The 15,510-nt window shown below is 47.2% G+C and overlaps 1 protein-coding gene across 6 annotated transcripts in view; it reads right to left on the minus strand.

The window, feature by feature from the left end:
* tspan11 (tetraspanin 11) overlaps nucleotides 1-14,145 on the minus strand; it is a 39,949-nt gene extending 25,804 nt beyond the window's left edge. For 4 of the 6 annotated variants that reach the window (XM_029249863.1, XM_018747602.2, XM_018747603.2 and 1 more), the window contains exons 1-4: nucleotides 14,052-14,145; nucleotides 13,422-13,634; nucleotides 9,600-9,694; nucleotides 5,147-5,338 (exon numbers count right to left, since the gene is read on the minus strand). In XM_029249863.1, coding sequence (XP_029105696.1) covers nucleotides 5,147-5,338; nucleotides 9,600-9,686 — 279 coding nt within the window. In that variant the 5' untranslated portion in view covers nucleotides 9,687-9,694; nucleotides 13,422-13,634; nucleotides 14,052-14,145. Of the gene's footprint in view, nucleotides 1-5,146; nucleotides 5,339-9,599; nucleotides 9,695-13,421; nucleotides 13,663-14,051 lie in introns of those variants that run through there. The other 2 variants (XM_018747601.2, XM_018747600.2) reach the window with 2 other exon arrangements.
* Between the last annotated feature and the right edge of the window lie 1,365 nt (nucleotides 14,146-15,510).

Below are 15,510 nucleotides of genomic sequence, written 5' to 3' on the forward strand. Positions count from 1 at the left end.
AGAAAAGGCTGCAGACAGCTGCACTGGAAAGGGCATTTAAGACCCATTGTAAACTAAAAATGAGAGCTTCAGCAAACCATCAATGAACATTAAATCTTTGACCCGTGGTACCAGGAGTATTGAAAATAACGTTATCTAAAAACTTATTACGTATTGCGACATTCCCTCTCATCAAATCAAAGTACCTTGCAGAACGGTTCAGTCGTGCATTTAACTCCTAGAAAACACTCTTCAGAATTATTTATATTATATTTCACTGCTTGGTTTGGAGAACACTAAAAAGGAAGCAGCTTATAACTCATTAGTAATAACTGAAGATCGCAGCATGCTAAGTTTAAACGCCATGGGGGAGGGGCAACTTATGATGCCGATCACAGGGTATGAGTTTGTCTTCCACATGCATCAACCAGGGTGCTTGTTAATGACAATGAGACAGACAGCTGACACCTTGTCATGATCGCGGACAGGAGACGGGAGGTAGGGTTTGGACCCAGGTGCGGGTGCTGATGTTTCAGGGTCAAAAACACGGGAACAATCAGAGACGGAGGTCGGGAACAGGCGAGGATCTTCCGAGGGACGAACGTCATTTCAGGGGCGAAGCGATACTCAGGAAACGGGTGAACAAGCCAAGGTCAAAAAAGCCAGGAGAAGCAGGAACGTTACACAGGGAATAGGGTACTGGGAAAACAAGACGCTGAATGCACAAGCCAACCGGTGGGCGTTGGAGATTTCGCACCCGTTGCCGTGACGGTGCAGCCTTCATACTGCGCCGTGCTAATTGGCAACAGGTGCTGTTGCTGAGCCTGTGGGTGTGACACACCTCCTTCAGCCTCACATAAAGCTGCCGGTGGTGAGGGACCATATCCAGAAGAGCTCATCGTCCCTGCTCCTTCGAACTACAGACAACCTTGCAATGAATCAGGGTCTGAACTCAACAACTCAGTAGTAGAGAGGAGTCCATTAATACATAAAATACCACAGTAATGGCAGATGAAACAGCCAATCTACCCATTATCTTATCTGACAGTGCTGGACACAGAAACAGACAAAAACACTGCAGATGCTGTAGCCATGGTCTCAAAAACAGGCTGACCTGCAAGCAAGTGCAAATTCGCCGAACTGTATGCAACGCAGGTATTAGCACAACGGCAGAGCACAGAGACTGGGGATCTATTTATAAGTTGAAACATTTCTGATTAATTAGAATACTGAGAACCCGGGGAAAGTCAGAAAATGAATGAGGGGAACTGAAAGTTTCTAGTTCAATGTGTAGATGTTAAAAAATGGTTACTCATGCGGAAGAGGATCTCATTAATATCAGAAGGTGATGAAAGGTCCATCATTACCATGCTTCCCGGAGACAGCATGGAGTGAAATATGGGTTGACCCTAGGCTTGCATGTTTCAACCATTCAAAAGGTTCCAGGAGTCAGATTTTTTTCATATTTTATTGACATTTCTTGGGTGTACACTAGGGACAATAAAAATTTTACAACGATTCAACAGGTAAAGTCAGTCATTGTGAAACCTATCACATAAGCTGTGGTTTGAACTACATCCCCTCCCAACTTGTGGCTGGGAGTTCACCAGGTTCAAACCTCTGAAGTACATTAACCGTGTTGAGCGGTTCCTCCAAGAGTGGACAGCTCTACTGTGAGGAGACCTGTGAGTGCTCGCCCTCACCTTCCTTCTTCCTGGACCTTGCAGGGACTTGAAATGAACAGCTAAGTCGAAGAAAAGACTGGAGATGACTACAGTGAGGGCAAAAACCAGGAGAGGAGCACCCTGAGAACATCTGTAACCTTCTTCAGGAAGGCATCTTTATGAATGGAGGTGTAAAGTACAGCAACATTTGCACCCAATGCCAGCGAGAGGGGATGGCACATGCAACTCACTCATTGTGAATTCTCTGTGTTTCAGCCAAAACCATGAATAGTTATTCATGCTGGAAAGGCAAAGAGGGATGAATCGAGGCTATATTTTATTTAAGCACACCGTTCACGAGGAGGGTTCCAGATGAAACAGTGCGATAGTATCTGCCACAGTGACTATCTCCCGTGAGAGCTGGTGTGTGTTCGCCCTTAAGCAAATGTCAACTTGGTGGCAGGTGAGGGTGGACCTCATCCAACGACGGCTTTAACGGATGTAGGCCGCGATGAGAGCTCTCATCCAGCCAACTTATTTCAAGCCCTGTCGGCTACAGGGAGAAGTGCCGTTTTGCACCAGAGCCTGTGGCAAACGGGACGTAGGCCAATCGATCTCCATGTACCAGCTGCCTCAACGGTCCAAGTTTCAGAAAAAGACCCTTCGGGGGTGTAACATGTGGTTACTCCTCCTCAGAACTCAACTGTATTCTCATGTGTATAAGAAAATGTCATTTACACTTGCATAACTGATATTCGCTCTGAACCTTCAGTTAAATATAATGTGATAAAGACAAAAACCACAAACCTAACCATAACTTCAAACTCTAATCTTAGCCCAAACCCTAATTCTACCCCTAACTCAAACTTAATCCTATCCCCAACCTTAACCCACACACACCGTCTGAAGCCGCTCGTCCCGAGCAGGGTCGCAGCGAGCCGGAGCCTAGCCCGGCAGCACAGGGCGCAGGGCTGGCGGGGACACGAATCCGGGGGCCACGCCAGTCTGTCACAAGGCACCCCAAGCAGGACTCGAACCCCTGACCCACCAGAGAGCAGGACCCGGCCAAAACCTGCTGCGCCACCATGCCCCCCTCCAACCTTAACCCCAAACCCTAAACCTCGCACTAACATAACCCTATCTGTAATCCTAACCCCGACCCTAACAAATCAGTACTAATCCACTGAGTACTCTTGTGCTGTGTACTGTTAAAGCTATGAATTACACAATTTAAGAGGGAAAAGGTGATGTTCAGGCCCAGGGAGAAGGCTACTCCAAAATCCTACAGCCGCTGCAGTATGAACACCAAACACAGCAAGTTTGTATGTCCTACGGTGAAGAACACAGCACGACTGAATGTCACGTCCCTTATTATGCAGAACACCTGGTGCGCCAAGGCCCGGCTAACAGCGTGTCAAGAAGTTAAACGTAAAGGCAAAAAGGAGAACGGAGATGAGAAAAAAACCACTGCGAGAAAATGGGAAAGGTGGGGTAGGGAATTTCTGCCAGCGGTGTGTAAGAGGAAACTATTATTGAACTTTAATGGGGAAAAGGGACAGGAGTACCTGGAGGGGACAGGTAACAAGATGAGAGTCTCACCCCAGTTTCACCACTGAAAAACAAAGATAAAGCAAAGCGCCACCCGTATCGCGAGCTGTCAGCAAGATCACCCGAAACATGACAAAATGACAAATCAGTCCGTGACACAAGGCAAAAAAAGCGATACAAGAACATGGCAACTCTAACCAATCATAGAGACAACACAACTTCATCAAACGTCTTACTTTGATTGTGTCCATCGATTTTTTTTTGTTTTGAAAAAAAAAAAGATGACATTTTGCCCAGTTTATGAAGCTCAATATTTTGCCACATTAATTCAGGAACCTTGAAAAGTATCAAAAAAGTACCGCAGCAGGGGGCCTCTTTGACGTGAAACTTTATCTTAACCACCTCACTCCCTGCTGCCTTCATGAAAATCTGGAAGAAGGGTGATGTGCAGCTGAAGCCCACTATACACTGAACTGCTTCAGTTTAGACACTTAAACCTCTGAAAGACAATAAAAAACTCATTAAAAAATATTCACACACAGTATTTTCCACGTGTGTGGGGGGGGTTATATCACATCACACAGCAGCGCCAGACTTCCTGGAACCGACTTCTATACTGCAACCTAAAATTGCACATTCATGGTCGCATAATCAATTCTGCATGCCAGCAGCTCATTCTCTGGATTAAATTCTTGACAGTACATATAATAACAAAAGGGCACTGGTCTGTTCGTTGAGCCGCATTTACTTCAGCACCAAATCACTGCGGCACTGGCACTGCGCTTTACCCTCTGCAGAAGCCACCGGCCCGTTCGGGCTCCAGAAGCGCTCCAGACCCTCATCAACATACAGTCTCATCTCAACATTCGACCCTCTGCACCCTGGTTCTTGGCAATGCGGTACATCCCTTTCCTCACAGGACCCAGAAGCCCCGAAAGTGTCACACGCAGGGAAGCGGGAGAGCGTGGTGCGGGGGATGGAGGGGGGAGGTGGATAATATTACCCATCACAAGTGCTTATTTTTAGCTCATGCAGCCAGGTGTCCTTGGCCGCTCCAGCACAGCCCCCCCCCCCCCCAGCACTTCTATCTCCGAGAGAATGCGGAGTCTGCTGGCTCTCCCAGAGGATGTTATCACCTGGGCCCAGAACACCCCCAGTCAGACACCGGGGACCAGGATTCAACAGCAACACGCTCTGCGGCGGCACCTTAGTGGTCCAGAACGGGTTTTCGCGCACAGGCCGAGTGACAGGACCGGTCAATTTCCGACAGAAGCTGGAGCAGGAGACCACATATGTGAGCCACGAGACAGAATTCATGTGCGCTTCCCTCCTGTCCTGAGAACTCGCAACAATCTGCTGGATCAGGACTTCTCTACGCAACCTGACCATTTAAAGCTCCACCAGTGACAACTTATACCCCCATACCATAGATACGGTGACATTACTGTAGCTCTGCACTGTACCCATTTCCTCAAAGTGTTCCCTGTCTCTGCAATGTTTCTAATCGCTGCTTATTTTTCACTCTTTTTCCACAAACTGTCTTACTCTTTTGGGTTTATGTCTCCAGTCATTACATGCGGCATACTATTTATTACGTCCTTTGCAGTTCCGCATGTTCTCTGTTTCTGTGTTGCACGACACGCTGGGAGCTGCAGAAACGGAATTTCGTTATACTCGTGCGACGACGATAAAACGAACCGAATCACCTCATCCAGCTTATAATGCTGTAATATTACCTTCTGGAAACGAAATCCTGCACTGGGTAAATGGAGACAAACGAATGAAGGAGACCCTGGGCCATGCTTTGCAAAGATCCTGCAGACTGGCAATATGTCATATGATTGGTAATACCTGCCCAACTCACTTCCTTCCTCTGTCACTTTCTCCTTTACTTTCTTCTTCACCCCCCTCTTAAATCCACTCTTTACACTTTATCTCGGTGCAGCAGGACTCACCACGGACAGACAGCTCCTCTGCTCCCGGATGACAGCGCAGCAGCCCAGGAAGCCAGTGACCATGACCAGGCCCCCTGCCAGGATGAGGATATAGGCCGACGCAGCGAAGGTGCTGGAAGCCAGCAGGCTCAGGTAGTCGCTCTTGTCTATCAGCGTCCAGATGCCCACTGCCATCACCGCAGCTCCACCCACCTGGACGGACACACACGCGAGGAGGAGAGGAATCAAGGTGAAGCACAGAGCTTACAGCGAGGAACGTGAACAGGTTCTGTCGATTAAGCAGCACGTTAATAGAACGTGTTCACGCCGCCACGAACGACACCTCGGTTTCTCCGAGAATCGATGCCAGGCAATCAAAACAGTGGGCTCGAGGTGTTATTTCCAACGACGCCGACATAATTCAAAACAAACATAAACACTGAAACTAAGAAAACAATTCTTTTCCATTTCCAAATGAAACCTAATTAGCTAGGAAAGATATCAGAAAGTGTGTCAAGGCAGTGGCAATTAACCTCATTTACTTCCTATCCACACTAATGGGGTCTCCTGTGTGGGTGGCTCGGAGGAGCACGGGACTCCGTGGTTGGGCAGGAAGGCGACGTCAGGTAGGCGACCGCAATCACGGTAAAGGTGGTCACACCTGAAGATGGGAGATCAGGTGCTTGGCAAACTTCCACTCCGATTCGAGGCCGCGGTGTCACGTACCAGCAGCCGGAGAGACGATCGTGCGGGAGCGATCGAAAAGAATACGGCGTCCGTGAGGCACTTTCCCCAAAATTATTCCGGCTCAGAAGACACATATAGCTCGGGCGCTGCGGTGATTAAGGGTAGGAAATGTCAAAACGTTTATCTCTGACCATTTTTTTCCCCCCACTCACTTCGGTGACTCACGGACTACGTCCTTCCAAGTGTGTGGCCACGACAGTCTGTGCCACTTATCACCACCCTGGTGATCCTTCCTTGTTTAATCATTGCTGACAGTTTATCCAACAGCGCATTTTTAGCAGAACCGTGAAACATCTTTAATAATCCTTTGCTAAAATAAAATTTTTGCCAATTTTACACGGCTTTTGTTTTTCTGTGGAAATGCGTTTTAAAACAAAATTACACCTAGAATTGACTACACTTACACGTGCTTGCTAAACCCTGCGTCCGCTGGGATATTTAATACAGGTAAACTGGATGACGGTGAAAAGGAGACACATGTTAGTGGAAGGTGTTGAAATATGAAGGCTGGCTATACAAAAGCTGTGGGAGGAGAGTGACGACACCGTATTTAACCAGACAGCGGACAAAGCAAACACATCCGATGCCCCGCAGCATCACGAGTCCAGGGATCAAAAACAGCTGAGCGGTCCGGCGGCCGAGAGCTGCGAAGGCCAGGTAATAACACATCGTGTTTGTCCCAGGGAAAAGCAATCTGCACATCTAAGTGAACCGTAGTCCATTTGGACAAAGGGTTCTGAAGAAAGGCTAATAAACGAAAAGCTGTTAAAGCGACAACATTTACAGATTGACAGAAATGAGGAGCTGTTGAGGACGGATTTGGCTGAGAGGGGAAAAGCCTAATGCTATATAGTCCATTGACCAGGACCACCAGAGTAATGCAATAAAACTCCCACTAAAAGCCCCCTCCCACCACGCCTACATGAAGTTTACCGTTAGTCCTATGTCTCTTAACACTTTGAAAAGCTTAAAATACGCATAGCCTCTTTATTGAGCGCGTCATTCCAGTTACTGGTTGAAGGTCAAAGACAAAGTAAAACATTAGACTGTTGAAATCAGTTGGACACAGAATCGGCTGGACTGGATTCAGGCGTCCAATAAAAACGGAGAAGCTCAACGGTTCATTAAAAGCAATAATGTAAAATGCGTCACAAATCCGGTTTGATAGTTTGATTTCAGGCTTTCAATTACGGGGGCAGAAGGATGAATGTGATACCCCAAGAGTAATAAACTGCTTGGTTTATCTTAAAAATGATTCATAAGCCAAGCCTTTACTACAGTAAACACATGAAGCCCCTCAAGCTCCCATTATTGTTCGTGAACTAACTGTACTTTTTACACAATGTACGTCCCTGTTAGCTGTTTTTTTTTTTAAAAAATGACTAAGCACAGACTCACCTCTTAGTATTTCAGGTAAGACACCCCTACAAATGACTGGTTGACACCAAAGGGAATAAATGCCAATGTGGACCCTGCCAATAAAGGGAAAGTTACGAACTAAATACATACACTGTCTCTACACCTGGAGGGGGTGCGGTGGCGCAGTGGGTTGGACCGCAGTCCTGCTGTCCAGTGGGTCTGGGGTTCAAGTCCCGCTTGGGGTACCTTGCGACGGACTGGCGTCCCGTCCTGGGTGTGTCCCCTTCCCCCTCCGGCCTTACGCCCTGTGTTGCCGGGTAGGCTCCGGTTCCCCGTTACCCTGTAAGGGACAAGCGGTTCTGCTAATGTGTGTGTGTGTCTCTACACCTAATGCATTGGGTATTGCACTATGGCATCGTTCCGCGTTTCTGAATGAATTTTATCCTGAGCTGCTGGAAACCATGGTACGGTAGTACACTTGCTGGCTGTAGTTTCGAAAAGTCGCTCTGTTGGATAATTACTTATTTCAAGAGCCACAAAGCAAAAGAAGATCTGCATAGATAAACAGACCAGCTAAAAGTTGTGGGGGGGGGGGGACATCATGCGAGCTTCCGTGACCAGTTCCTGCCAGAGCCATCAGACTGCGTGAAGTTTTTACATCGAGGCTCTCGAAGTTCTGAGCTGAGGAGACTGAACCAAGCTGAGAAAATGAAATTCTAGTGAAAGGCAAGAGATAGGATGGGAGGGGGCATGAGGAGGGCAGAGGCTGTGATGAAAAATATTCTTTTCATTTAGCCATGACTCTGTACTTCAAACTCATTCAAATCAGCCTCCTTCTTCTCCACCGTACATCCCCATGGAAGAGGTTTCTAAGGCTTCTGAGCTTGGTGTGGAGAATTCAAAGCTGCTTATATTATTTAATAGCCAACAAGCTTCTCTGAGCGCAGGTTGGTTCTATAGGGGTCTATTTTTATATAACTACTCCCCCCCGCTAACCCCGGCTGCATCCCAAAGAGAGAACAGCAGATGATGGAGAGATGGGGAAGAAGAAGCACATCCTGAGCACTTGGTGGCGTGGTTGCTCCCATCTGCAGACTTCCCATGTGGTAAAGGACAGAGATGGGATCCGCTGAGTGCTCCATTAGCAGAACCATTCCGCTGCCAAGGAGATTAAGTGTTTTTCCACTGGTAAAAGCAAGGAAACATCCTAGATCACTCCCTAACTTGTTTCCAGAAGAGAAATCCTTTTAAAAGTACATTCTAAGTTATGTTATAGCCAAAGTGGCATCTGTGCGTATATCTCCGTGTGTGCGTGTTTGAATCAGAGCCTTCGAAAATAATGGACACCTGATAGCCCAGTAACAGCATGTGGCACTATGGGGGACACAGTAAACAAAAGGAAAACTGAGAAAAGCGCAGCACGACACACAGCTTTGATCTTTTTATAAGACCTAAAGTGCAGTAAGTCCATTTCATTGAGAACTACCAGAAAAAGTAGCTGCGTTTTAGAGGCAGACAGAATCACTGGCTCTCAAATAGGATGATGCTCTTCGGCATTTAATCTATCTATCTAATTTTTCTTTAACAGCAGGAGAACTAGGTGTCAACAAACTCAACACAAGGAGACCATGAATGTATTCCCATATATAAAACAAGGGCAAAAGATGGCAATATTTCAAAAGTGCGATCAAGTACCATGGTCCAAGAAGGCCTCTATCCAAAAAGGTGACCAGAATTTATGTGAATTATCATACAGATCCAATATTAATTTTCTGGGAACTTTTTTCTTGCAGAAGAGCATTCACACCTTGCGTGCATCCATCCATCCATCCATCCATCCATCCATCCATCCATCCATCAATCCATCCATCTTCAGGTATACAGCACAGCAACAAAACAGAACTACTTAATTATTGCAGTAACTCAGAAGTCGTTCATTTCTACAAAGTGACTTAAAATGGCAAGCTACCTACCACTATTTACCCAGCTGTGTGGCTGGGTAATTTTTGCTGCAGCAGTTTGGGGTAAGTACCTTGCTTGAGGGTACTACAGCAGGAGATTAGATCTGAACCAGCAGCCTTCAGAGCCAAAGGGAGCAGTTCTAACCACTACACTACCAGGTGCCCCTGTTAAGGGTTTAAAAGAAGTAAATGGAAGGAGTGGTCTTTCAGCTCTCAGAGCTGTCCATAAACCACGAGAGGAGCCGACCTTGCAGACGGACGGAGAGCAGTCCGTGCTGTTAATGGGAACACCTTCTACCATCTAGGTTAGCAACTGGGAGCAAAGCTGCTCAAGAGACCCATTGGCACAGTTTCATGGAGCTCATCCCTCGCGGTTGCCCCTCTCTGACATGGTTTACCAAACTCACCCAGAAGAGGAAGTTGAAAACAAACAGCAGGTACTTCAGACACACCGTCAGCCAGTCGCCCTGATCATCCTTGTACAGGCGAGACATCTCTGCGCCTGCAAGAAGAAGACACCAACAGCCTGTTAGTACGCTGCATCGTCTCAAACCGGAGAAGGAAGTTCATAGGAGTTCATCAACCAGAACACAAGTGCGACTTCCTTAGTGCCAATCTCAGAGCTTCTTCATCTTCAAAAACTTCTCGCAAAGACGAGCCTGAACTTGTAGGGACAATCGCCTGTATAAGTCAAAGTTCAACTGAGATTCTCTAACACATACTAATTAGTGTCTTAAAAATAAATCATATAGACCCTGACCGACCCGCAGGGAGCCGCTTCGACAGATCACGGAAACGTCTGAAAAAGCGTGAAACGTCAAAAGAACAACATTGACAGCTATTTTTAGAAGGTCTATTCTGCCCCCGTCAAGGCTGTCCTTCAACACCACAGTAATTAGCAGCAGTTTATTATAGACGCAGCGTGCACTGCAGGAACAGAGGAATGCCTCGCTGAGGAGACCGCATTGTGAGATGCTTTAGATCGAACCTTCGAAGGGCTGAGATGATGAGAGGTCTCCTCTATCAGCTCAGGGACATTAACAGGTGCCTTTTGTCTCCGTGCTCTTGGTGACAAGCTGCTCATCGATTACTGACCTACGTCGCGTACAAACCCCTCACAGATAAAAGGTCTTCCTGAAATATTTTCGGACCTGCTGTGCATTTGACAACTAGAACTGTGACATACTTGACAAGGAAATGTATTTTAATGCCATGCACCAAACCTGAAGTTCTCTCTGTAAACATGTGGATGACCGAAGAGTTTAAATTTCTTCTGCTAGAAAAATTAACATTTAATCTGCATGACAATTCAGATGAATTATGGAAGGTCTGGAGACCCTGCTGAACTTATTAGACAGCGGTCATGATCATACCTGTGAAATACTGTAACCTTTTGACCTTTGGCCTTTGTTTTATGCATGAAGATGTATTTGCAATTTCTTTGTGTGCTGCCTCTGTATCCATGTTGCTGTGACCCATTATTTATATGTTTATAAAAAGTGTAAAACTTTACTGCCGGAGCAAATATTTATACTCTTTCGGTTTATTTAAGCTTTACTTCAGTGACGTGTATGATAAAATGAAATATATTACTATTTTCCATCTGAGCAACTCCAACTGCAGTATTAATGACATGCATATATCCACCAGTGCTTGATAAGTATGTTAATTTTGAATATTAGCATTGCTGGTTGAACTGAGCCACAGTACAAGGGGGTCTTCACAGTTTGGGAGTATGTGTTACACGTTACACACGCAGATTGCGTTCTATTTCATTGTAGCGTGCAGAGACTGCATGTCTTATATAATACTGGGTGCATTAAGATGTTAGCTATCCTGATGCTGAGCGAACACATGAAAAAGAAACACCCTGCAGTGAGTCAATAGACTAATGAAAGAATGAGATTTGCAGATTTAGGAATGAGCAGAGAAACAAATCAGCCATGATTAATTCAGCAGGAATGGCACGATGGGGGCACTCCGATTAATTGTGTTCCATTGCACAAATAAGTAATAAGCTGTGCTTTCTGTAGCCTGCCTTGATTGCAGCGCATCTCAGCTGGATCTATCATAACAAACATGATGATATGAAAAAGTTCAATGTTTCAACAGGAAACAGCGGGTGGACTGCTCTATTTTGCCTGCAAAGCATTGAAGTCACCAAGATAAGAGGAGTTCCTTCGAATTTCCCAGCCCATTGTTCCAGAGCACGGTAGGCCTTCCTCGTCCGAACTTCCATAAAGTCACTTGGTGAAATGAAGCTAAAATGAACTCACAATTCATTACCTGATACTAAACAAAAACTGAGGCACAGATATCAATGAGCAAAGACATGTAATGGCTCATACATGTATAAATCAAACCTGTTTGTTGCATAAGTGATTAATTTCTTTTCCTCCAGAGTGATCTCGACAAGAGCAGGCATCATATGACTCACGTGAATACCACAAGGGTACCCGCAAAAAGACTTGAATATTAAGTGTTTCCATGTCAACAGGAGCCCAAAACTGCAGTCGTTCCCTTTCAAAGAACTGTACACAAAGAAATAACATGAAAAACAACTGACTATTAATATATCTGTGATATGTGTTTAGTCTAATAGGGATATAAAGGGGGGGGGAGTGCAGCAGCGGGTTTGACCGGGTCCTGATCTCTGGTAGGCCTAAGGTTCGAGTCCTGCTTGGGGTGCCTTACAATAGACTGGCGTCCCGTCCTGGGTGTGTCCCCTCCCCCTCCAGCTTTGGACCCTGAGTTGCCGGGTAAGGTTTCGGACTCCGTGTGCGTTATAATGATTTCTATGAGGGGGGTGCGGTGGCACGGCAGGCTTGCTCAGGTCCCACTCGTCTAGGGTTTGAGTCCTGCTTGGGGTGCCTTGCGATGGACTGGCATCCCGTCCTAGGTGTGTCCCCTCCCCTTCCAGCCTTATGCCCTGTGTTGCCAGGTTAGGCTCCAGTCTGCCGTGACCCTGCTCTAGATAAGAGGTTTCTGACAGTGCGTGTGCTTTCTATGAATATACTTTTTATTAACAGCCGCTTTTGCATGTTTAACGCTAAATAACCGCTTAGACACCGCAGACTGCTGGTTTTAAATACTGTGTGTACATAAGTCCCCGGCTCATCTAAAGCCTGCAGTTTTAACACACACACACACACACACACACACACACACACACATTTTCAGAACCGCTTGTCCCTGACGGGGTCACGGGGAACCGGAGCCTAACCCAGCAACACAGGGCGTAAGGCTGGAGGGGGAGGGGACACACCCAGGACGGGACGCCAGTCTGCCGCAAGGCACCCCAAGCGGGATTCGAACCCCAAACCCACTGGAGAGTAGGACTGCGGTCCAACCCACTGCGCCACCGCATCCCCCTCGCAGTTTTAACATTCCTTTAAAATGTAAAGAAAATGTTCTATCTTGTGCTCTGAGTTGGAGCAGCAGGTAATGTAGGAGTTCAGGACAAGGACCTGAAGGTTGTTGGTTCAAATTCCACTCCCAGCTGTTGATGAAGCACCCTTGTTTATTAAAGGTACCTGCCTTGAATGACCCCAGTAAAAATACACTGCTCTGCTGTAAATCACTTCGTCTGATCGTGACAGCTAGAGTCAGTGATGAAGCACCAATTCCTTACTGTTTTCATTATAAGATTCTGCACAGCGTTGTCAGAAACTTATGAAATACATTTTCCATAAATTATTATTTATTATACACTGTCACGCAACAACAGTCAGTTCTGTCTTTCGAGACCATTCTGGAAAGTTAGAAAAAAAAAAAAAACACTTTTTTTGGACTTTATTCATACAACTAAATGAAAGCAGAAGAAGAAACGCAGAGAGAGTGACTTCACTTTTTTTATCAAACACTGAGGGAAATATTTGTTTACTCCTCCCCTTGGCTTCTTGTCGTCGCGCGCGGCTCCGCGCGCTTGCTTAGCATGGCGCCCCATCGCAGCTCGTACCACGTAATATAAGGTAGTATGAAGACACTAGACAGCGCACACGAGAAGATGAAGATACACACACACACACACACAGCAGAGTGTGACTGCACGGATGTATTACTGCATACACTCTGCTGTAGTGCCGCCGCAGCCGCGCGCACTGCGCGCCTCCATTGCGTCCTCGCGCCTCACACAGCTTCGACACCCACCCCCCCGCCGCCGCCGCCGCCCCTCCAGTCGAACCTAAAGGTGCTGGAAACGTTCGTAGACCTGCTTTTTCCGTACTTACCGGCACACGATGTTCGCGCGCGCGCGTGTGTGTGTGTGTTAAAAAGCGACGTTTCGTGCTCTTTCCAGCGCCGTCCCGTGACGTGAGTGCGGCGCGCGCAGCTGCAGCGGCGCCTTGGCTTGTTGCTCCTCGGTCGTCCGGCTCAGGGAGGAGATGATGGGGGTCGGACGGAGTTCACGAGGAAGCAGAGCCACATCGTCATCCGCACACACACTATATACAGTATATATACACACACACACACACAAAGATGCACCTGGAGCCGGATGCACCCGTTTGCTACACGTAGAGACGTAACGTTTAAAAGAGACACACTCCGACTAGCACGCCCAAAAGGGATACCTCTGGTACACCCAGAGACCCAGGTCCAAGGGGGGTACACACAGGACACACGTTCAAGAGACACACACGCCAAGAAGAGATGCCCAAAAAGACACCCAGATACAGCTAGATACACAGTCAGAGAGGTACAGCTGTACCCTATCCCTAAGGCACACTGCCATGCGGTCTTTATTTTAGTTGGTCTTATTGATTTTCATTATTTTATTATTGGCACGACAGTTTTTTTAGGATTTATTTGTTGAATGAAGATTTTTAATCATCGGAAATGATGGACGGAGGAATTTTTACCTGTCAGGTTGGACGGCACCTGGAACCGGACACCTTCGGCGGGCTGATGATCCGTTCTGATCCGTTAGAAAAAGAATGGGTGTGTATTGTATGACTTTAGACCAAAATGCAAATCTTACTTGTGGATACCAGTCTATTTATGGATTTTTTTCCCCTGCTGGTGCCAGTACTGTTTCAGCCATTTCCTGTTACAAAGACAATAAAGAATGAACACAAGACAGAACTGTCCTCCCGTCTCCTCTATAAACTGATTCCTTCTCTTTTCTGGGAGGCCAAGTGAGCTCTGGATACTGGGTAACAATCAAGATTTATGTTGACAACCTGAAAAACTGAAAAGATTTACTTGCTAATGTAAAATGTCCCAGTTGTCATTTGGCTTTCACTGTTTAAAATGTTTCAAGGATTTACGTAACAACCTGTTGGAATTACACGTACACGTCTGTTGTGTATTTTTGAACAATCATTTTCACAGTTAACAGAGACGATTCCTTTTCCTGCAGATATTATCCATCCATCCATCTTCCTCCGCTTTTATCCGGGGCCGAGTCGCGGGGGCAGCAGTCCGAGCAGAGTCCTCCAGACTTCCCTCTCCCCGCACACCTCCTCCAGTTCCTCTGGGGGAACCCCAAGGCGTTCCCAGGCCAGCCGGGAGACATAGTCTCTCCAACGTGTCCTGGGTCTGCCCCGAGGCCTCCTCCCAGTGGGACAAGCCCGGAACACCTTCCCAGGGAGGCGTCCAGGAGGCATCCGGAACAGATCCCCGAGCCACCTCAACTGGCTCCTCTCGATGCGGAGGAGCAGCGGCTCTACTCCGAGCTCCTCCCGGGTGACTGAGCTCCTCACCCTATCCCTAAGGGTGCGCCCAGCCACTCTGCGGAGGAAACTCATTTCTGCCGCTTGTATCTGCGATCTCATTCTTTCGGTCATGATCCAGAGTTCATGACCATAGGTGAGGGTAGGAACGTAGATCGACCGGTAAATTGAGAGCTTCGCCTTACGACTCAGCTCCCTCTTCACCACAACAGACCGGTACAATGACCGCATTACTGCGGACGCCGCACCGATCCGTCTGTCAACCTGCCGCTCCATTTTTCCCTCACTCGTGAACAAGACCCCGAGATACTTAAACTCCTCCACTTGAGGGAGCAACTCCCCCCTAACCCGGAGGGGGCAATCCACCTTTTTCCGACTGAGAACCATGGCTTCAGATTTGGAGGTGCTGATTCTCATCCCCGCCGCTTCGCACTCGGCTGCAAACCTCCCCAGTGCACGCTGCAAGTCTTGACTTGATGAAGCCAACAGGACCACATCGTCCGCAAAAAGCAGAGACGAGATCTCGCGGCCACCAAAACAGACACCCTCCGTTCCCTGACTGCGCCTAGAAATTCTGTCCATAAAAATAATGAACAGAATCGGTGACAAAGGGCAGCCCTGGCGGAGTCCAACATGCACCGGGAAC

The sequence above is a fragment of the Scleropages formosus genome, chromosome 2 (genome assembly GCF_900964775.1).
Source record: "Scleropages formosus chromosome 2, fSclFor1.1, whole genome shotgun sequence".
In the NCBI taxonomy this organism is placed as follows: Eukaryota; Metazoa; Chordata; class Actinopteri; order Osteoglossiformes; family Osteoglossidae; genus Scleropages; species Scleropages formosus.